Here is a 23,186-nt window from a genome sequence, read left to right on the forward strand (position 1 = left end):
TGGTATCCTTCCCAGAAGGTCCGTGACGCTATCCAGGGTCAGGAAGACCCCCAAACTGGAACATACAGTCCCGGAGTCCCCAACAAAATGCACACCGTGCACCCGGTACGGGCTCAGGGGCCTCCGTGAATGCAGAATGGTCTCGTCCCTCAGGGCGCTCAGAGCCTCCACAACGCTCTCCTCCCCTCTTAAACCCAGCCCCAGTTTAAGAACACAGCCCTGCGGGCTTCCCTGGTGGCGCAGCGGTTGAGAGTCCGAGCGGGGATCCCACATGCCGCGGAGCGGCTGGGCCCGTGAGCCATGGCCGCTGAGCCTGTGCTCCGCAACGGGAGAGGCCACAGCAGTGAGAGGGCCGCGTACCGAAAACAATAAATAAATAAAAATAAAGAAAAGAACACAGCCCTGTGGCACCCTTAAGTATACAGGTCATCTTCACACGCCAGGCCTTTCGTGCCAGGCTCTGATGCTTTCCTCCTGGTGTGTGTGTGTCCTGGAGCCAAATGCCTGCGAGTTTAGGTTTCTAAGGTGAAAATGTCTAATCTGCTCTGCAAACAATCAAGTGCTACAGAAATACGAAAGGCTACATTATTATAATCTACAGTATCTGGTAGATCAAATTTTCACTGTATCCTTGATGAAGGCTTTCCCCTGGGATCATCTGGAGATGGCGGCAGCTGCCCCAGCACCCCGCCTGTGTCACTCACGTGGCGGGTGAATGAAACGGGGCGCCTCTGAGAGGACAGGGCAACGGGCGCAGCCCGACCCAACCCCAAAGGGGCTCCCCTGGAATCTCAGCCCCACTCCTGGGAACTTGGTTCTTCCTTCACCCTTCAAAGGACGCAATTGGTCAGGGGAAGTTCTGGTGATAGCAAGCGAAGGGAGCCTCTTCCTAAAAGGTTGTTGAACCTTCAAAGTCGTGACATCACTGGGGTGAAGGGGAGGGAGGTCTTTGTTCTCAGGCAGAATCTTCAGGGCTGAGTAAATGGGTCCCCTGGCTCATCCCAAGCTGGGATGAACCTCCCCTGAAGAAGGCAAGTCCCTGACCTCCCCATCCTCACAATTTCCGGAGGGGCCTCTGCAGAAGAACGGCCTCCTGGAATCTGATTTGAGGGACTTCGAGGCCCCTGATCTGACTCCCCAAAGGCTGACCCCTCCCCCATCAGATGGCCTCTGCCTGCACATCCACGGTGACAAGGTGACAGTTTGGAAGCCTGCTCGCTCCACCCACATGCTCACCAGTGCAACAGCCCTAGTAAATAAAAGAACTCAACATCACTGCTGGGGAGAACTGCAACGCCCCCATTATCTCCTCCAGAAGACCCTCGGGGGCGGCACCAAACCTTACTTCTGGGGCAGCAGGAAATTCCCCCCCTTCCCTAAGTTTCCCCTTAGCCTCAACCTGAGAAGGAACATTTCTTTTGAAAGGCAAGAGAAAAGCAAAAGCCAAGGGAGAAAAGCAAAGAGAGAAGGGGAGAGAAAGCATCTTGGCTGTGATCTTGAAAACAAGATATTGTCCCTTTAAGCATATAAAAACAAGGCCCTTGAGTGCGCAGTTCTCACTCTGGTACACAATTATGGGTGCTTTCAGCTGTCTAGCACTACTTCAAGTGCTCTCTTAAACCAGACTGTCAATGGCATGTTGAAAGCTATTTTGCCGGCTGCTATCATTAATAGCAAAGTGGAGAGCTGGGCTGATGAGAATTAAATATGGGGGAGGGGGCGGGTCATAACCAGTCATTACAGAATTACCAATATGAGCAAGAAGACAATGCCACTTTGGGGAGTAAAGTTCAAACCAGCAGATGACGGTGGGGAAGCAGGCCACAGACTGCAGCAAGTGGCCCCCCGGCCCGGCCCGGCAGATGGACCTGGGCCAGCCCTGGAGAGCCATCTGGGGACCGAAGAGCCACAGAGCGGCGAGTGTGAGAGCAGAGAGGCCTTGGAGATCGCTTTGCTGCAACATGTCACCACCTCACCTCCTGCCCCAAGTGGAGTCCCCCCTCCCCGCCCCGTTCCCAAGACTTGTGGACTTGTGGCTTCTGGGACACACCTGGCTGCCTTTCCAAGCACTGCTGCTGCCACCCCCGGAGGAGCCTCCACTGGCGGCTCCTGCCTAACGAACGCGGCCCTCCCTTTAAGACGAGGCTCAAATAACAGCCCTTCGGTGTAGTCTTCTCTGACCCGACTCCCCTTTCCCAGGAAGGATGAGCCCTTCTGTCCCGGGGGCTCCTCCATTAGTACTTACTTCACTGCATTGCAATGACTTATTTAGATGCCCGACTCCCCCGTGGAGGGAAGGGTGTCTGTGACACAAGCCCCAGACCACACCCGGGACACCCCAGGCCCCTAATAATCATTTTGGGGATCAGTCCAACCCGCTCATCTGACTGATGGAGAAACTGGATGGTGAGCAGTAGGAAGCAGCAGGAGGAAGCCTGCAGAGCCGGCGGCCAGCCCGCAACGAACCCCCATCTCGACTCACACCCTCTGACTGCCCAGTAATTCTGAGCAAAGGAGAAGCAACGTGTTCACTGAGCACCCAATATATGCTAAGTGCACATAGGAGTCCTGAGCAGAGGGGCTTGCCCCCCAGCTATGGGGGTGTAGGAGGACCTCCTGCATGCAGATCGCAGCAGGGCACCCCACTGAGGTCCAGCCTGATCACCTTTTTGCCCCTGGCATCCCAGGATTTTGTACAAACGGGATGGAAAAACATTTTCCCCCCACGCAGGAAGGAAAAGGGAATTCATCCCTTGGCTGACTCACTCCTACACCAAAAAAGGAAACAAAGGGCCTCTGACCTAGGCTAGACCCTTCCTGTCCGAGCTGGGGAAGGAGGAAGCCACAGACAGAAAGAAGAGCTCTGTGCCCTCCAGGAGCTCCTGGTCCAGCAGGATTCATGGAGAGTCTTCAGTAAGGAGCCAGGTCCCCATCTAGGACCAGTTTCCTTGATCGGAGGGTAAAGACAGGGACCATGTGCCCATCTTCCAGGTCATTTCAGTGATCAAATGGACGAGAAGGAAAAGCGCAAGGAAAGCACACAGACCCTCGCTCTGACAACTCCATCGGCAAGAAGGAAGAGGGGGTCCCGAGAAGGCTGGTGTGAGATGCAGTCTTGGGGGCCTGGGAGGCAGGCTCCTCCTAGGTGGACAGGACAGGGTGAAGGGAGCTTGGAGCTTGGTGGACCCCAAACTGGAGCAAGGCAGGCACCCCAGGCCAGCATGACTAGAGGAGAGACTGTTCCAGAGAAAAGCGACAAGGCAAGAAAGTCAGAAGGAAATCAGGGCGTAGAGCGGTTCCCGGATGCCAGCATTCTGACCAAAATAAATGATACTCAAAGGTTTTTTTCTTAGCTCGACTCAGATGCCACACAAATAGGCACCGCCCTAGTAGGAAGACCCACGTCCCCTTCAATTTCAGTGCTCCACCTTCTCCTCACCAAGACGGACCTGATTCCTGGGCAGGGTTCTGGTAACCTCACCACCTGCTGGCCCCCTCTGGCCACACACACCTTCACAGCAGCCACAAAACTTCAAGCTGTTATCCCTAGAGGTCTTCCAGCCCAAGCCCCTTTTTATGTAGGTGTGAGGACCCAGAGAAGGGCAATGACAAATGAAGATGTCCCATCTCCATCTTCAGCCATGTTCATGGCCACCCCCATCCTTAGATGAAAGAGTCACAGGTTTTATCACTTTACCTTACCTGTGACCCTTACCTCTGGGATTGCTAGTTATGCATTGCGTTTATTACTAGGCGCACTGAATCACTGGTTGTGCAAATAGCTAGCGGTTCAGAAGAGCACCCTGGGCGGGCAGAGATGATTCATCTGATATGGTTATAGAACCAGAAATGCGGAACTTTGGCGTTGCCAGGTTTGTGGCCTTAGCCTCCTGAGATAACGCAGAAAGAAGCAACAATAATTAAAGACACAGAGTGCTATTAGTTAGTAAATAAGCGCTCTCGTTTCTTGAGTTTTGCTAAGAGACCTGGGGTCAGGAGGAAAAGTGGCAGCGGCAGTTCCTCTGCTAACATGGGGCTGGATACCTCGGCTCCCCTGCCTGGGCCTCAGTCTCCTCATCTGTGACTTGAAAGGTCTGCAGGAGATGCCAAAGGGCTCTCCCAGTTAGAACAGAAAGTTAGAAGAAGTGTTGCTCAGTGACAGAAAAGTGGGGGCATGACACTGTCCCCAAGTCAAAAGGCCTCTGGTGCTCTTCCAAAACCTTAGCGCTCACCAGCAGGGGGTGAAAAGAAGGCCTGCCCCAGCTTCTCAGGGCACCAGTGCCTCAAACCCAATGCACTACGATCGCTCTGGAGGGCTTGTTTCTACGCTGGCGATTTGTGGCTGACACCCGAGCGCTTCAGCCTCCGCGGGAACAAGATGGGAACTGACGAGCTGGCCAGCCATCATCACCTCCCCGGCCTTGCTGAATCACCCTTGACATCCTGCCTGGAAGTAGAGGCTTGGAGGAGGTGGGTGACCTCTTGAAATCTCGGGCCAGGCCCATGATGCTGTAACCTCTGCTTTGCCACAATGAGGGAGGGAGGGGAGGAGAAACCATTTACTGCTTCTCTGGGATCTGACAGCTTGGAAAAAGAACGGAGAGGGAGACAGAGAAACAGCTAGGAAAGGAGCCAGCCACAGTGAGTTTAACCTCTCGGTAGAATAAAAACGGGCTGGACGCACCTCATCAGCTGCCCTCTGTCAATACTCAGGCCCATCTGGTAGAACCTGAGGTTCCCAACTAATAGGCGTTTCCCATAGAGCCAGCAAGCGGCTTTTGAAGAAAATATGTGGGGGTGCTGGTAAGAGGTGTGTGTGTGTGTGTGTGAGAGAGAGAGAGAGAGAGAGAGAGAGAGGGAGGAAGAGCGGGAGCACGCAGGCTGAGGACTGCCACACTCCCCAAGGTGCTAGCTCTGGAGAGCAGCCATTATATAAAAGTACAGACAGTCCCCGCCCCCCCCCCCCCCCCCCCCCAGCTTCAAGATGAAGAATCCAGCCTGTTTGTTCCAGGCAGATGTAATCACACGAACAGTCAAGTCTAGAGGGCAGGACACTGCATGAATAATTCAAGCACTCCAGTCACTTGATTGTGTGCGCAGATAAAACACCAGTCAACCGCTAAACAGGTCAGCTGATAAACTTGTTTGCTCAGGCCTAACCACCATCCGCCAAATGCACCCAAGACCCACACTACAATTAGTGGCCGGTTTTCTTCTGCAGAACCCTTGCATGCCTAGGGAGTGGCCAGCCCCAGGAGGTCAGGGCTGCATTTCTCAGTGCAGGGTTTCTTCACCTCCTTGCCTCTTTGTTCCTACACAGCCACCGGGCGATTGCACCCAACTCAGAGATTGCCATAAAACCGGCAAAGGCACTGAACTCAGAGCAGGGAACACTCCCTCTGGGAAGCAAGTGGGAGCTGAGGCTGGAAGGCAAAGGTGAGTGGCAAACAGGGTAAAGTCCTGTTTAGAAGCCAGAGGCCCAGATTTGAGTCCTAGGTCTGCCCTCCTCGCCTCCCTGAAGCCTCAGTTTCCTCGCCTCCAAAAAGAGGTCAAAGAATACATCTATCTGCTTCTGGCAGCTGACAGGATTAAATGAGACCATGTCGCCAAACCTCAGGCATTCTCCCCCTAAGAACCTGGTTTGGGGACTGGCCAGAAGTCCCAGATGCACACAGCTGCTCCTTATGCAAACCCCACCACTCAATGTGCTAGGAAGGCGAACAACTCTTCCTGGGTTCAGAGTGTCCCCAGGACTCCAGGGACAGCTTCGTTCCACCAGCCGAGGTGGATTCTTTGTGCCAAAGAACCAGCCACTCACAGACGCGGGGAACACCACCCATGCAGACCTCGACATGCAACGACATATTACACCTTAACCACGAAGCTCTTAGAAGAACGGCTGCTATAACTTTTAAACCTGGGTGCAATTACCCTGTTCAATTTAAACACACCCAAGATACCAAGCGCTGAGGACAAAAAAAGAGGGGGTGGAGAAAGGGATGAGGTTGCATCCTGCATAAGAGCCCAAGGCCCTTGAACACCTGGAACCCCGGTTGCACTGCACACATTCTTACTGGACCAGTCAGACCCAGTCAGTCCCACCTGAAGTTGGGCAGTCTCTAGCCCCGACTCCCGAGGAGAGACAGCTTTACTTACAAAGTGGTGTCTGTTTACAGTTCCTGTGGGTCAAGAAGTAAAAACCTGGTAGCCTTCATGTGCCTCCCCAGATTCCTCAACAAACTCAGGTCCCTTTCTGGCTGCCCTTCACCCAACACTGGGGTTCCCTCCAGGAGGGGAAAGGAAACTAGATTCCAAAGACTCTGTGCGAAGCCACTGGAGTGGGCAGACAGGAATCTACAAGCATTCCAGAGGTCACCTGCCCTGGGTCCTGCCCCCTTAAAGAGCGAAGTTTAAACCTTGTAAACCACTGTTCATTTAGAGCAGAAAGTCCATTCAAAGCACGGTCAACGAAGACTAGAATAAGTCAACAGTCTCCTGGGATTTCAAGAACACCAATTGTTACAGAGAACCACCAGCCTGCGCCATTTCTCCTTGCCAAGTCAATGCTAATCACTGGCCAGGCCAAATTATAGGCGGCCTCTCCTCGGAAAACAAATACACAAACGGGCCTCTCCCACAGCCCAGCCCAGCCCGGCACCCAGGATGAGTTACTGATATGCAGCAAGATAAAGGTGTTTGTATTTGCCCGGTCTGAGGTATACTGTTATTAGAAGAGTGACAATACGGGGTAGTTTACATATCCATCGCACACTACCACACTAGCTAAACTGGTTTGACTTCAAACCAGGATTTCAAAGCTGAGCTCAACCCCCAGCCATCTCAGAAGTCCTGGCGAGGCTGCCCCAGGCTCGTTACTTCACCTCTCGGCTTCATCTTCCTTCTCCGAAAAATGGGAAAGGCTGTGGCCGCCTTCACATTAAGATGGAGATAAAAGAATTGCCTCGTATACATAAGGCATTGGGCTGTATTTCACTCTGGCTTTGTATTTTTAAGCAGTTGGTGGCTTGTTCCCTTAAATTTTGACAGCTCAGCCTGGCTTTTAAGACTCTTGAAGTTTAATCTCATCAAGGCAGAACATATTTTTGTACACACACACACACAAACTCTCCTGCCTTTCCTCTTGAAAATTTTACATTAAAACAGGTAGCAGCCAGCTACCTCTGGGTTTCAGCAGTTTGTAAAGTAGATCCTGAAGGAACAAGTTTCCTTTGGCTCCTTCCTCCTCCACCAAGATCCAACACCAGGACAAACTTCACAAGCTCGGACACCAGAAGCTCAACATGTCCAAGAAATCAGCCAAGCCTCAAACCCTGCATGTCAAGGGCTGGATCCATTCACTCTTCAAGGAGGAGGAGAAGGAACAGAAGAACGAGGCTCATTTTCAAACAGGAGAAGCCATTTTTAAACATCTGTAGATTAGGTAAAAATTTTAAAGCTAGACATGTACGGTAAAGCACTTACCTGCTTGTGCATTTCAATGTTCAATCCATAGGACATCTCGTAGTACTAAAAGTAAAAGTAACGGCCGTTAATGCACAACACCGAAGTCTGTTTGTGTTCCACAATGAGCTTTGGGGAAGGTTTCGGCCAAATGATACTTTTATGATACTCTGCTAAAGAAGTTTAAGTCAAAGCCCAAAGCCGGCTATAAAGGGGCTGCAGAGCTGAAGACCGGCTCATGAGTGCTGTTCTCACTGCAACAGAACATCCTATACGCAAAGTATTATGAAGAGCGGGGCCCTCCCTCCCACCAGCCCTGCCTGTGCCATATATCCTGTTTATACAAGGTTCTCGTTCAACAAGGAATCGTGTGTACACTGGGACCCTCTTGTCCTCTGAGAGTTATTTAGCAATGTGTCGAAGGCCTCTTATGTGCAAAGCAGTGCAGGGAGCCTCACTTAAGGACCTCCGGTGCCTTCCTCACCAACAGAAGATTTAAACTTGCTGGAATAGACACCGGGAAAAGGGCGGATGTCTACACACTGTCCCAGGGCCTTTAAGGTTCTCAGTTGGGGGATCCCTGAGTGTACAGTGGAGGCAAACGCCTGTAAAAGGCTCCTCCACTGTCAGAAACCCCCGGAGAAAGGGGGTAGGCGGAGGGGCCTTACGCCCCACTCTGGCTAGATCCCAGGGCTGCAGAGCAGTGAAGTTTTCAAACACTCCCAGGAGATCTCTAAGAGAGATTTTTATCCAACCCTGACATAGGCTGATCCAATCCTATCTTACTAGCCAAGATAAGACAACCAGCCCTCTGGGAAACCTTCAAAACACAAATTAATGGGGCACAAAGGAAGTGCACAAGTGCTTGGCCTGGGGTTTGGGTTTCTCTTTCTGCCCCTCCTCTCACCCACCCTCCTCCAAGTGGCCGGGCTATGGGAGGCTGGTGAAGGGTCAGAGGGCACACTCGGATTACACCCGCTCCGGGGCTGCCCGGCGGAGGCCGGTCAGGGGACCCGGCTCCAGGCTCCCCAGGCCCACGCCGCCCCGGCCTCTCACCATCACATAATGGCGCTGCATCTCCGTCTTCTCGTTCGCCAGCTTGTCGTATTCCACTTTGAGGCTGCGAGGGCAGAAGGAGCCGGCTCAGACTTGGCGCCTGCACAGCCTCCTCCGAGGCCCCAACCCAAGGGCCTCTGGGAGCCACTCTGTCACTTTCCTGACACCCTCCCCCCGGGGGGAACCCCTTATCCCGCAGTCTCTGGGGGAGGGGGGCTTGGGTCCCCGACACGCGGAGATGGAGTGAAACAGCTTGAAACTTCCCGCGGCCAAGAGAGTGGACTTATCCGAGCCGCGGGGGGGCGGGACCCCGACGCTCGCTCGCGACCCCCAGAACCCGGAGCGAGCCGGCTCGCGACCCGAACCCTCACCCTGGGGGCGGCGCAGGGAGCCGGGAGGCTCTGCCGGCAGCAAAGGGTTAAGGCGCCGCGCTCGGAAAGGGGAAACAAAAGGAAGAGGCCCGGACTGCCCCGCCGCCCCGGGGTCGGGGGCCCGCTCGGTCCCCTAGGGGTGGTGGCAGGAGCTGCGGCGGAGACGCCCCCGCCCCGCCAGCCCCGGGGCGGCCCCCACTGGCCTTACCTGTGATATTGAGCTTGCAGGAACTGGAATTCGTCTTTGATCCTGTCACAAGACTCAGCCACCGTGAATTTAAATCCCGGCTGCCCGGGTTGATGGGGAGCCTGAAGCCGGCGAGGACAAGACAGCGGAGGGACGGGGGCGTCAGACCCGGCTCCAAGCTGCCCAGACCCCTCACTGGCTTTCCCCGTTCTCCCCCCGCACCTCCCCCACCCACCCACCATAGGGGCCGCCCTCACAGCCCAGCACCTTTCCTGCAAGTTTCTCAGCTCCCCGACGGGGCGGGGGGGGGGACGGGGGGGCTAACCTCTCCCTATTGGCCGCGGGGCTCCCATCCCTTTCACGAAGGGGCTCCCATTCCCTTCTGGGGCGGGGGAGACACAACGAGTGAGTTGGGATACTTAGGCGAGGGGGCGGAGGACAGCGTGAAAACAGTTCCCCAGGACGACTGGCAGCCCCCCACGCCATTAGGGCGGAATTAACCTCCTCTCGTAACGGCGCCCCCCCCAATCCCATCCCCTTTGTGTGAGCGCGCGCGCGCACACACGCACACACTATAAAGGTAGCAACAAGCAAAATGGAGGTGCCAGATAAACTGCCTCGTTTACCCTCCCATGATAGATGCTTAAATAAACCGAATTGCAATTACTCACCGGATGTCTGCCTTGCGGATACATGGCAGGGAGGGGTCGTGATTCCGAGAGCGTGGAAGCGCCGAGAGCCCGGGCAGGGGAGATGCGGGGGAGGGGGGAGCCAAGCCCGAGCGGGGGGCGGCCGGGAAACCGAGAGCTCGTCCCCGGCCCCCCCAGCCCGCTCTCACACCGAAATCCCAGAGTCGGGCGCCCGCCCCAAGCGGAGACAAAGAGCCGCGAAGCAGGCGGCAAAGTCGTCGGCGGGCGCCGAGGCCGGGCGGCGGGCGCGGGCTTTGTGCACCTAGGGCTCGGCGGGCTGTGGCCGGCCGCCTTCCCCCCGCTGCGTGGAGCGCGTCAAAGCCGGGGGCTGAGCGGACATCGTCGTCTACCCGGCGGGTCCGGCGCGGGGTCCCGAGGTTAGGGGGCCCCTCCTGGGGCAAGCGCGGGCGCCCTCCGGTTCACTCAGCGCGTCGCGCCAGGAGGGAGGCGCGCCGGGGCAGCCCCAGCATCCGGGGCGCGCGGGTCCGATCCCAGGGGCGGCTCTCGGCGAGAAGAGGAAGGAGGCAGGCACCGGGGTGGCGGCTTGGGGCCGCAGGAGTGCCGGAGGGTGAGGGCGGGAGCCCGGCGCGGGCGCTTCGACCCCCCCCCCCCCTCGGAGAGGAGAGCCTGCTGTTCTGTCTGTTACTGCCGCCGCCGCTGCAAGCCCTTCCCAGGGCCGAGGAGGAAACTCCGGGCTCAGTAGGTGGGAATCAACCACCCTGGCATCCTAACTCCAGCAGGCACAGGAAGCCGCATCAAAGGGGTCCTCGCTGCTCCCTGCTTGAGCGCCGAGTCCCCAGTGAGGAGCGCTCGGTGCCACCACCGCCGCCTCGGAGCGCGCAGGCAGGAGAGCGCTGGAAGGGAGAAGCAGCCCGAGACCGGGGAGCTCTGTGGCTTCCTTCCTTCCCCTCGGCTCGGCTCTCCTCTCGCGCCCCGACAATCCCCCCAAACACACACACACGCACACACACACACACTCGCACCAAAAAAAGTGCCCCGGACCTGCGGATACCACACACAGACAGGCGAGGGAGACGAGCACGAGGTCTGAACTGCCGCGAGAGCAGTTCCAAATAGGGACTGAAAAGTAACAAAATAATGTGGCAGCTTCGCCCAGCGCTGGCCAATGGGAGCGCGGGGCCCCCACGTGGGGCTGCCAGACTCGGCCTGCGACTGGGCGCCGCCGGGCGCGACGTCACAATGCCCTCTTGTGTCTAAAACTATGCATGAAAAGTAGCAATCAGGCCCTACCCGCTGGTGACTTTCGCATGGGAGTGAAAAACAGCGCTCCTCAGATCAGGAATTAACCGAAAGACATATAATAAATAGATATATATTATAGTCCTGGGCTGCTAGGGTTTTTTTCCCCTCCTCTCTTTTTTTTTTCCCACGATCTACTAGCAAATAATTATTTGGCGGGAGGGGGAAAGAGGGAAGACAGAGGAATAATAACAAAAGAAAAAAAAAGCTGTACAGTCCTCAAAACCTGTGGCTGGTAGTAACGTATCAGTTTATTCTGCAGTGGCGGCAAACGATACCTCCCTCTAATCCCATTAGGTCTGCAAAGCAGCCCAATTACATACTATAAAACAAACAAAATCACTTTGTCACTTTAATGTTTTCACAAGATTTCGGACTGATAAAGTGGTGGTCCCAAAGTTGCCCCCCACCTTAAAAAATTTGCTCGGAACTGAGGGTGTCCCTTTCTTTACGCCTTCTCCGGCCCACCCCCGACCCCACGGCCCCCAGCTTTTCTTCTTTGTTCATTTGTCCTTCTTTTCAGAAAGCCAAATAAACAGCCTCTTTGATGTGCGGCGGCTGCCCCCGAGAAGTCGGAGAACTCTAGCTTGGCGGGCACCGCAGACGGAAGAGCCCGACTCCCGCAGACACCCTGCTCAGTCCACGCTGTCCCCACACGGGGCTCCTTCCCGGTGGAGACGGCTACGCCCTCGCCGCAGCTGCTCACTGAGAGCCGGGGCCAGGGAAGCGAAGTCGGGAATGCGGTGGCGGCCCGGCCTCACCACGGCCCGGGAGCTCCGAGTTCCGACCCGGTTTCCTCAGCCTGCCCTCGGCAGTGTCACCGCGTCGGCGGAAACCTGCGGAGCGGCGCGTGTGCGAGCCTGTGGGCGTCTCGGCCGCCAGCCTCGACGCCCCGCGAGGCGAAGACGCTCATCCGCCCCCGCGCACTCCTCTCCTACCCCGCCGCCGCGCCTCCGGGACTCCCCGCGCGGTCAAACAGGCCGCTCGACAACGGGGGCCAGTTTGCCCGCACAGCGATAGCCTCCAACTCTGGTGCTCGGGGTTACGTCAGGGCAGACGGGCCTGGGGGACGCGGCCCTCGAGAGGCTGGGAAGCTGCAAGGGCAGCGTCCCAAAGCCCACGGGCACCGCCGGGTGGGCGGGCCCAGGTGGGCCCCCGGACCCTCCCCTCCAGCATCTCCGCTAACCCGCACGCACCCCGGGGCCGTCGGCGGTCCCCGGATCTATATTTTCTCCTCATTAGGAGCTGGAGTTCGCTTTTGCATCTTAATGAGGAGCTGAGAGCGAGCGGGCGCTCGGAGGCCGGTGCGATGGGAGTTACACGTGAACACCCGCCTCGGAGTTGAACCTCCCCGCGTCCGTTCCGGCCGCCAGCCCCGAACCGTGCTCCTCTCTTCATTTATTTATTTTCCTAAATAAAAACATAAATCGTGTGCGGCACGCACCGAAGGGCGGGGGAGGAGAAGCCCGGCTCAACAGATGCGAGCATCTGGCCGCAGCATTCATTAGACACAAAATGGCTCCGCTTTGGAGCTTCCTTTCCCCCTCCCCCTTCTCTGCCCTCCCCTCTACGTCACGGGTGGGCGCACCCGCTTCCCACCCGCCCCGCCCCTTTCTCGCCCCTGTCCCCACGTGGGGGTCGCCGACCCCTCCCCCGATCAAGGCCCGAAAGGCCAATCAGAGACGGCTGATGGGAGTCTCTGTTACCGATTGGTGAAGCTGCCGAGCGCTGTCAGTCCGAGACCAAGGCTGTCAGTCAAAACCACGCGGGGTGGGGGAGCGCTGACAAATGCCGAGGCTTCTGAGCCTCCCGCTTGCAAATAGTGCTTGGAATGGCTGCTTAATTAGCTTTGAATGGCTTTTCCTTCCAGCTCAAACAATCTGTCACTACCATGTGGTATAAAGGAGCCATGCATAAAAAAGTAAGCAGAGGCTAAATATCAATTTGATTTTGTGTATCAAAGGAATATTTTATTTTTCTCCCTAGTAATGAAACGTATCAATTTAAATAATAAAAGGTAAAAACACACACACACACCAAAGAAAAGAAAAAAAGAAAAGAAAAAAAGAAAGAAAAAGGAAAAAAGCCAAGCTCCACGGTTCTCCGACTCCTGTGCAAGCCTGAAACAGGTAATTTCTACGGCCCACGTTCAGGAGGAAGCCTGAAGCTTCCCCCCACACTCCCCCCACTTTTAAACTTGCATTAAGTGTTCTGTTGTCGTCCAGAAGTCTAGAAAGAGTGATGGGGGAGGGGTGGCAATGTAAAAGGAGGTGGGGACGGGGAAGGGGGCAAACTTTAAAGGGAGCTCTTTGAAGCTGCTAATCAAAGTGGAGGGGGGGGGTTTAAGTCCCCATAAACTGGGGCTCCCGCAGCAGGTCTCGATTTGGGAGCTGAGAGAAGAGAGGGGGAGAGCGAGTGTGCGTCTCGCCCGGATTTATTAAACACAATGCCTTCAAGATGCCCGGGACGCGGCCCCTGTACCGGCCTTCCCCCTCTCCGCTCTCACTCGAGACCGGCTCCGACGGCGCCCGCCCGCGGTCCGCCGACGAGCCCGGGCCCTAGGTCAGGTCTACGCAGACCGTGGCCAGAAGAGACGTCTCGGGTTTGGCGTCGCTCCTGCCCCGACGTCCACTCTCCTAGGGACCCCATGAGCAGAGCAGACTCACGTCGAATTCACCTGTGAGCCACAGCTCTACGGCCAGCGCCAAGGCCTGAAACCTTGGAGGAGCCCGCGGGGCGTGTGATCGACCTTGTTTTGCAGGGAGCCGCCTCCTCTGCAGGGCCCGAGTGGACTACTCCGCCACCCAGACCGAAATGATAACGGCGCCCAAGCACTTTCTGTGTACAGGGCAGGACACTGCTACCCAGGCGAGAACTCTCTTCATCCTCACCTCACTCCTGAAGGAAGCGGCCTGGCTGGTAGTCCATTTTATAGAGTAAAAAAGAGAAGCCGAGAAAGTTCGGTAACTTGCCCCAAGCTGGGCAGAGGTGTCAGGATTAGAGTCCAGGGCTGCGGGCTCAACAGCCAACTTCAGCGCCCCCTTTGCTAGCGCGAGCTGGACGGGGGCGAGCTTTTGCAAAAGGAAAGGCATTCATTCATTCATATTCACTTATTCATTCTGAGGTTCTGGCGATGAGGTCAGAGGCCCAGCTCCCCAGCCCCTGGCTTCTACTCGCTCTGCACCCAGCATCACTCCCAGCTCTGCAGGGCTGTCTGGGCCTCCTGCCTCAAGAGGAACGGAGAGGTAGGCAACCAGGCCAGCACCCCTTTCAGCTCGCCACCGCTCTACCCCCCACCTTGCCACCCCACAAATTAGGAAAAACAAGGAGAAAAATAATTTTTTTATGCTCGAGAGAGAAAAGAAAAAACATGTATACAACACCGCGTCCAAAGCGCTTGACAATTATTTTTAAAGAAGGAGGGGAGTGGAGAGAGAGAGTTCAAACGTCTCTGTCTCCAGTTCTAATTGGAAACGTTTCAACTGTTTATGTTACAAGAAGTGTCAGGGTCATTTGCTACCGGAGAGCTGACTTTTCATTGGCTGCTTAATTGAGTACCTCGGAGTCCACCCCACGTGGGAGAGGAATTCCTGGCATTAAAAAAAAAAAAAAAAAAAGTCACTCGGTGAGACAGAAAGTCCGGCCTGGATTTGCAGAGCGGAGGTTCCCCAGCCCCTCATTTGAGGTGCAGAGTGGTTGGTGGGTAGCAGTTTGCCAGCTCCAAGAGCTGCTTTTCTGGTTTTAAAAAAATAATTGTCAAACACTTTAGATAAAGTGTTAATATATGTTTTCTCCCTTTCCCAGCAATCAAAGGGTCTGACTGAGGTCAGCCACTGGGCTGTGGCCTCCTATTTGAGGAAGAGCTCAGTACCTTGGGTGGGTTTCAGATCGCTCTCTATCATCCCTCCCCCGCTCCCCCCCAGCCCCCCAGCCTCCACTGGCTTTGATTTTCTAAAGGTCTGTTGTTGGGACTGCCCAAAGGGAAGAGAAATCTTTCTCTCCCCTCTCCCCTTTGGTTGATTCTGTAAGGCTCCTCTGATGGTTGGCCCTTGACTCCATTGCTGGGGCAGTTCTGTCCCCCAACTTTCAACACCCCTACCCCACCCCCACCCCCCACTCAGTCATCCCCAGCCTTCTTCCACAAGTGAGCACCTCACCACAGAGTGAAAGGAAAGGGAATTTTTATTTATTTAACATACTCTTACATAGTGCTTAACTCTGTCCCAGACACTGTTCTAAGCACTTGACAAATATTAACACACTTAATCCTCTCACAGTGAATGAAGTGGGTACTATCAGTATCACCCCTATTTTACAGAGGGGGCAATTGACATGCAGTGGTACAATGACTTGCCCAGAGTCACTTCAGTGGCTGATGGACTTGAACCCAGGCAATCTGGCTCCAGAGTCTTCAGCCCCCACACTCCACTGTGCAAGCTTGGCTTTCCTGGGAATGGAGATCAGGGCTGCAGGACAGACCACAGGAAACTGGAGGGGCCCCGGGAAGACCCAGAGGGAGCTCATCCTGCAACCACCTCTTTTCAGGGAAGGGAACTGAGTTCTGAGAGGCTGGGGAACTTCCCAGGGTCTCCTTACCCCTCTTCCAATTCTCTGGCTGGTCCCAGCTATGTGACCTTGGGGGACTTATTTAATCTTGCTAAGCCTCCATTTCCTCATCTGAAAAGTGGAGATAACAGTCCTGTCCACCTCAGAGGACTGTTTTGAGGACTGATGGAGATAGTGCATGCAATGTACTTAGTACAGAACCTGGCACGTTAAGTGATCAATAACAGTTAGCCATGTTGGTCATGATGATGATGATGCAGAACCATCAGATGATTCGACTCCATGCACGTTTTGTGGGTGCCTGCAGAGATGAGGAAGGTCTAATGTCCCAGCCCTTGCAGGGAATAATCCAGGCAGTAGCCAAGCCCCGGTGGGAACACCCAGCTCGCTGGAGCCCCTCCTGAGGTCATCAGGCCTTCCCCTCCCTCTCTGGAATTCCCATTCTTTATCGTGGTCCTCAGATGACCTTGGACATCCATACTGCCCAAGGACCCTTGAGGTGTGTGTGGGAGGGGAAGGGCAGAAAGGAGGGGGCAATTCAAGGCTAAGCCTTGGAGGGGTGAGGGGTTCTGGAGGCAGAGAAGTCCGACTAAACAGCAGTGGCGTCCATAGCATTTCTGAGAAGACAAGCCACAACAATGAAGTATATGAGTATAAAGTGGTCTGGCTCTGAGGGAGAACAGGAATTGTGAAGGGGGCGTTCTCTGAGGGCTCCCTGGAAGGGTGGAGCTTGAGCTCAGTCGAGAAGGATGGACAGAAGCGCCAGTGGGTAAAGGGGACCAGGCTGAACAAAGACTTGTAACGGAAACCTTTCCCCCTCAGCCTGCGCCAGGGGGCTTTCGGCTTCCTTGGATCCTTTCTGTGTTTTGCCACCTGACAACGTGCTTTGGCTCCCTTCCTTAAGACCCCTGCCCTCATCCCAACTTCTATTTCAGACTCCAGTGAAATCTGGCTCTAAAGTCTCCTAAGGTCAGGAGAGAGGAATCCACTCGTTAGTACTGTGTGGCAGCCCCAGCCTGGGCATCAGGAGGCCTGAGGATCTGCAAGATCCTGGGCAAGACCCTGAAACTCTCAGAGTCTCGGTTTCCAGATCTGTAGAATGGGAACAGTGACACTTGACTGCCTACCTGGCAAGAATGTACAGAAAGCCTGCTCTGTGTAAGACCTCTTTGGAGGTACCACAATCTAAGGGAAGCCTTTGCCTTTGGAACGTACACAAGGCAGGACAACCGCTAATTCCAGGCTGTATGTAGGCCCTAAGAACCAAATAGAGTCTATGCAGGGAAGCAGTATTGGGTAGAAGGGTGGAGGTTGACAGTCAGGGAAGCTGCCTATAGAGGGTGGCCCTCGGTGTGGCTAAGTGGAGAGGAAGGGGAGAGTTCCAGACAGGGGCAAAGGTGGCCAGCCGGGACGTTCTAGAGCATGCTGGGGATGGTTTGCTTGCCTGGTGGCCCAACTGGCGGAGGAGGCCACCACCTCTCTCCGGAAAGCTAAGGAAGCCGGGCAGTAATTTAATGAGCCCCTCACGTCTACCTGGGACTTTGTGCCGAGTAGGCATGGAATGTGTTTGTTCACCTGTCTTTAGCAGAAGCTTAAGTCTGGAAACATTCTCCCAGCATTCCATCCGAAGCCGAGCCCCACCGCATCCCGCCGTTCCCAAGGCGCACTTTGCTGACCTCCACTGACTAAGGGCGCGGGGTTTCTATGCCTCATGCCGGAACCGGGTAAATATTTATCGAAGTGATTGGGCGTCCTAATTAAGAGATTTGTGCCATTTCTTTCTTTCCTTTTTAAGGATTCAAAAAGGAGGCTTAGGAGATTAAGAAATATTTTGCTGGTATTAATGCATCCAACTTCACAAGGGTGAGGCCCATGCCGCAAGAATTATCCAGGCCAGCAAGCAGAGGAGAGTGCTCCGGGTCAGGCTGGGTGATTAAGGGGGGACTGTCACCCAGCACACTTGGTCTTTGATGGTGGGTGCGGGTTGGGCGAGGAGAGAGGAGAAGGATCTGTATTTGCCTCACAGCTTTGATTTTCACTTCCAAATCTGCTCTCAGCTTTATATCCTTTTAGTAAATGAATTGATAAAAGTCTGTTTGTCACATACAGGCAATAACAGTGAAGAGTTTGTTCATCCAGTGTGCTCACCTATACTAGTGGTTCTCAGCCAGGAGGGATTTGGTTCCTAAGGGGATGTTGGCACTATCTGGGGACATTTTTGGTTGTCACGATTGTGGGTTGCGGTGCTATGGGCATCTAGTGAGTACAGGCCAAAGATGCCTCTAGACGTCCTACGGTGCACAGAACAGCCCCACAGCAAAGAATGACCCAGTCCCAGATGTGCATAGCCCTGAGGTCCAGGAGCCCTGACAAACCTGTCTCACCTAACCTTCACAAGCAGGGGATCTCTCTCCGTTCCTATTTTGCAGATGAGCAAACTGAGATACAAAAAGGTATCACTCGTCTAGGATGTGAAGAAGTGGTTGTTGAACTCAGACCCTCCATCTTCAAACACGGGATCAGGGTCTTTAGACCCCTTTTCTTCTCTTTTCTCTATTCTCAGAGAATAGAGCTCTACCAGAAGGTCATTAGAACCAACTAGCTCTGGCATCCTCCCTTGTGTAGACTTTAAGCCATTTTAAAGGTTGCCCTACAAATTAGCAATTATGTAGTTGTTCAAATAAATTCTCTCTATGAAGGGCTGGCTGGGATTTCCTGGTAGCTCCTCCAAGTGAGGACATTAAACCTGGCCCCTCCGGGCATCTGTATTACACTGGGAAATAGTCAGGAAAGTAGCTGTTGGCCCAGCTCTGAAAGACATCCAGGTGGAAGGCTAAATAGGGTGAGGTTGTGTAGAGTTCGATGGGGGAGGTGTGGCCCAGGAATGGCATATGTACACTTTGCCTTCTTTGGAGGTGCCTTTGCTGGAATGAAGGTCCTGCAGGAGGGAGCCTGGGGCAACTTGAGAAGGGTGGGCTGGGGCAAGGCTGGGGGTACAGACGGAAGAGAGTGACGGAGACTGTGAAGGTCCAGGCTGCAGGTGGACCTGGAATTCTGGCAGCATGGAGAGACGGCGGCAGTAGAAGAGGGAGGGGCTTCTGATGTAAAAAAGAAGGAAATACGGCTGATATACCATTTCAGATGTTCATGCTGGAGTAGAATTGCAAAAAAGACTCATTTTGGAAGTCTGGAGGACCAACTTGCTGTTTGACCACTAACCCCTGCAGAACGTCTGCAAGAAGGAGGCAAGGTACAAACAAAACGAAAGCCGTGTGTTCAGTTTACAGCACTGTCATATCTATGGGCTCGTAAGCAACACACAACATGTAGAGCAGGGAAATAGCTCCATTTGATAGATGAAAACACTGACGATCAAGGAGAGAAAGTGGTTTGTACACCACCGCACAAGTTGATAATGGTGAGTTTGACCAGAATTAGGCCTTCTGGAGTTGGAATAACCCAGTCAGGTTATTTTTTTTATTTTTATTTTTTTTTGCGGTACGCGGGCCTCTCACTGTTGCGGCCTCTCCCGTTGTGGAGCACAGGCTCCAACGCGCAGGCTCAGCGGCCATGGCTCACGGGCGCAGCCGCTCCGTGGCATGTGGGATCTTCCCGGACCGGGGCACGAACCCGTGTCCCCTGCATCGGCAGGCGGACTCTCAACCACTGCGCCACCAGCGAAGCCCCAGTCAGGTTTTTAAACTGTGCTCTAAGGCGGTCCTTGTATCTGCAGGAGTTGATGGGGTGGGAAGAAGATGGGGAAGTGGAGAGGGTGGAGACAGGGATCCCCTCCCCCACTTCCGTTGGAAGCGCTCCAATTTTTTTATCTGTTTAATACATTAGGTTCTACAAAATACTTTGGGGAAATAAAGAAGAGGTTCTGGAGCTAAATAAGAAGTTTTAGAATCACTGAACTACTTGATGTCTGTCCAGACATTCTCGGCTGTGACTACAGAGTTTTCTCCCGCTTAGTGAGAAGGGCTCTAGAAGCCCCTTGCTCCGGGAGGGGCACTGCAGATGCCTCATAGCCCAAGGCCTTGCATTGTCTTCACACCTAGGGAGTCAGTGCTAATCTGGCTTCCCATTTGCGCTTGTGAAATGGCCTAAGAGGAAAGGGAGACTCCGGGAGGCTGAGGGCCACTCTTAAACCCTCAGAGTGGGTTGGATGGCTCAAAGGGGAGAGCTGTAGATAATTCTGGGCCACCTCCCTCCCCACCACCCACACCTGCCCTTTTATAGAGGACAGAAGGGAAACCCAGGGAGACCCAGGGATCTGCTCAAGTCACTCAGCTCAGGAGTGGGAGCCCTGGGGTTCCACCCCAGCCCTGTCCAGCTGCAGAGTCAGTGCTCATGAGCATTGAACTGCTCTACCCAGTACCACCCTGCCTCATCGACCCACCATTCCTCTGTGCTTGGAAAGTCACAGTGAACGAATGCTCCACTGTCTGCTAAGCAAGGCCCTAGCACTTTCTGATGCATCATCTCATGTGTTACCTTGGCCCCCCAACACTCATCATGCGTTCCAACTTCCTTACTAGGCACCTTCCTATACTGCAGAGGCTGACAGCTAAACATCACGCTTCTAGACTCCTTCATTGCAAGGGCCCTGAACAAAAAGACCAACAATTAGATGCTCCCAAGCAAGATAGGAAAGCAGCAGTACGGCGGAGACCATCTCTGGCTACCCCAGTCGTTTCCGAATGGTGATGTGATTGTAAAGAGGGTGGTTTTTTCTGCACCCCTGTTCCAGTATCTAATCGCTAGCTTCGTAAGTGTCAAGGGTAAGTTGTGATGGGTAGGGCAGCTTTCTAAGCTCTGACTCTTGGTAACAGCAGGTATTCGTCAAGTCAGAGATGCTAGAGGTGGCCATCTATTTCCCCATCCTCCTGACTGTGCCAGGCAGCCCTCCCGCCAAGGCTCCTAGAGGAAAGCATGGGGGAAAAATCCTTCGTGACATTGGATTTGGCAGTGATTTAGTGGATGTGACACCAAAGCACAGGCGATAAACACAAAAGTAGGCAAATGGGACTATATCAAACTTAAAACTTCTGTGTGTCAAAGGAAGCAATCAACAGAGTGAAAGGCAGCCTACAGAGTGGCAGAAAATATTTGCAAATCATATATCTGATGAGGGGATAATATGCAGATTATATAAAGAACTCCCACAGGTAAACAAAAAAAAAATAGATAACTGGATTTAAAAATGGGCAAAGGGGGCTTCCCTGGTGGCGCAGTGGTTGAGAGTCCTCCAGCCGATGCAGGGGACACGGGTTCGTGCCCCGGTCCGGGAGGATCCCACATGCCGCGGAGCGGCTGGGCCCGGCCCGTGAGCCATGGCCGCTGAGCCTGCGCGTCTGGAGCCTGTGCTCTGCAACGGGAGAGGCCACAACAATGAGAGGCCCGTGTACCGCAAAAAAAAAAAAAATGGGCAAAGGACTTGAATAGGCATTTCTCCAAAGAAGATATACAGATGGCCAACAAGCACAGGAAAAGATGCTCAACATCACTAGTCATTAGAGAAATACAAACCAAAACCACAATGAGATATCACCTCAACCTCATTAGGATGACCATTATATTAAAAAAAGAAAATAACAAGTGTTAGTTATGTTGTGGTAAGATTTGAACCCTTGCGCACTGTTGGGAGTGTTAGATGGTGTAGCCGCTATTGGAAATGGTATGGAGGCTCTTCAAAAAGTTAAAAATAGAATTACCATAGGGTCCAGCTGTTCCACTTCTGGGTATACACCTAAAAACCACTGAAAGCAGGATCTTGAAGAGGTGTTTGCACACCTGTATTCATTGCAGCATTATTCACGATAGCCAAGAGGTGAAGCAACCCACGTGTCTATCTATGGATGAATGGATAAACAGAATGTGATATATACATGCAGTGGAATATTACTCAATTTTAAGAAAGAAAGAAATTCTGTCGTGTGCTACAGTATGGGTAAAACTTGAGGACATTATGCTGAACGAAACAATCCAGTCACGAAAAGACAAACACTGTATGATCCCACTTACTTAATGTATGTAAAGTAGTCAAATTCATAGAAACAGAAAGTAAAATGGTGGTTGCCAGGAGCTGGGGGGAGGGGAAATGGGTACTGAGTTTCAGTTTTGCAAGATGAAAAAAATTCTAGAGATGGATTGCACAACAATGAGCATTTAGTTAACACTGTTGAACTGTACACGTAAAAATGGTTAAGATGGTAAATTTTATGTCATGTGCTTTTTACCATAATTGAAAAAAAAAAAAAAAAAAGAGGCAGCCCCTCTGGCAGACAAGTTCTGTGGAGTTCTAGGTATGATTCCCAGAGGCCCAGCCCCAGCCCTCTGCTCTAGCCCTTCCAGTGGTATCTCAGATACCAATTCCTTCCACTGAATGCTGTCTGTGTCACATCGCTAAAGTGGCTTCTGTTTCCCGCACCCGACTCCTGGCTGGTACCCTCCTACTTCTTCCGGCCAACCTCCTGACTGTGCCAACCTCAGCCTGACTTGGGCTTTTGGGGTGTTTTGTCTCTCCTTGCTGTTTAACTGTTTCACAAGAATAATGATATTGAAAATAACAATGACTCAGGGCCATCAAGCCTGAGCATAAACAGATGAATTTATGCAACCTAGTGGAGGGTGCATTCTTCTATTCAGAGCCCAAGTGCTCTTGGAAGACAGATGTGGGTTGATATTCTGATTCTTCTGCTTTTCTTTTTTTTTTTTTTTTTTGCTGTGGAACCTTGGGCAAAACACTTGTTTTTGCTAAGCCTCAGTTTCCTCATCTGTAGAATGGGGCTATTAATGGTGCCTTCCTGACAGGGTGGTTGTGAGAATTAAGTGGGATAACGTGGGCTGGCATCAAGCTTTCAATGACTGTTAGTGATTCTGAATGAATGAGGGCACATCAACTGTTTTGTCTCAATGTGTTCAGACCCCTTAGCCTCTTTATCTGAATCCAAACTTAGATGCTTTTCTACTAGAGCTAGATCCTCTGCTCCCGGAACTTAAATATGTCTCACATTAGTGGGAGACATGAAAAGAGGGGAAGACTCAGAGGCCCAAATGCTGGAGGTCAATGTTAATCAGAGGGCCCCTGGAGTCCTTGCAAAGGGAAAATGCAAGTGGGGGTGGGTTTTCAGTGGGTAACAGATGTGTGTGTGGGGGTGGGTGAGATGGGATTGGGGACTTGCTCATCCAGAGATAGCAAGAGCCTGACATGGATGCAGCCCCTGCCCACCTGCCTGCAGCCTCCCACCCTACAAAGGCCAGATCCAGACAGACACTGGGAACCAGAGCCAGGCGGCCTCCACAGTTGGCAGTGCAGGGAGCCCCTTTTAGCCAACGAGGAGCATGCCTTCTCCAACCCAATTAACTGCAGCCTCATAACGCCTAACTAAGACAAGAATGAGGCCAGACCCAGACAGAGGAAGACCAAAGCCTCCGCAACTGTGACTAGGGGATCTGGGCTGGAGAGAGTCTTTGGAAGCCCCGTGTATGCTGTTGGTTGGGACCTGCAGAATTGAAGGCTAGAGCAGATCTGGCCATCAACACAGAGGGGGAACTGTGAACAGAGTCCCCCCCTGCCCCCAGATGGGAAATCAA

At 53.5% G+C, this 23,186-nt stretch overlaps 1 protein-coding gene across 14 annotated transcripts in view; it reads right to left on the bottom strand.

Annotated features, from left to right (window-relative positions):
- Positions 1-10,841, bottom strand: part of TLE3 (TLE family member 3, transcriptional corepressor) — a 48,601-nt gene extending 37,760 nt beyond the window's left edge. For 3 of the 14 annotated variants that reach the window (XM_027123483.1, XM_027123482.1, XM_027123480.1), the window contains exons 1-4: positions 9,747-10,828; positions 9,097-9,197; positions 8,518-8,581; positions 7,483-7,527 (exon numbers count right to left, since the gene is read on the bottom strand). In XM_027123483.1, the coding sequence (XP_026979284.1) occupies positions 7,483-7,527; positions 8,518-8,581; positions 9,097-9,197; positions 9,747-9,770 (234 nt within the window). In that variant the 5' untranslated portion in view covers positions 9,771-10,828. Of the gene's footprint in view, positions 1-7,482; positions 7,528-8,517; positions 8,582-9,096; positions 9,198-9,746 lie in introns of all 14 variants that reach the window. The other 11 variants (XM_027123479.1, XM_027123476.1, XM_027123474.1 and 8 more) reach the window with 6 other exon arrangements.
- Positions 10,842-23,186: the final 12,345 nt, after the last annotated feature.

Source organism: Aethalodelphis obliquidens, unplaced genomic scaffold, assembly GCF_003676395.1.
Source record: "Aethalodelphis obliquidens isolate GAN/ISIS:26980383/991018 unplaced genomic scaffold, ASM367639v1 scaffold26, whole genome shotgun sequence".
Classification (NCBI taxonomy): domain Eukaryota; kingdom Metazoa; phylum Chordata; class Mammalia; order Artiodactyla; family Delphinidae; genus Aethalodelphis; species Aethalodelphis obliquidens.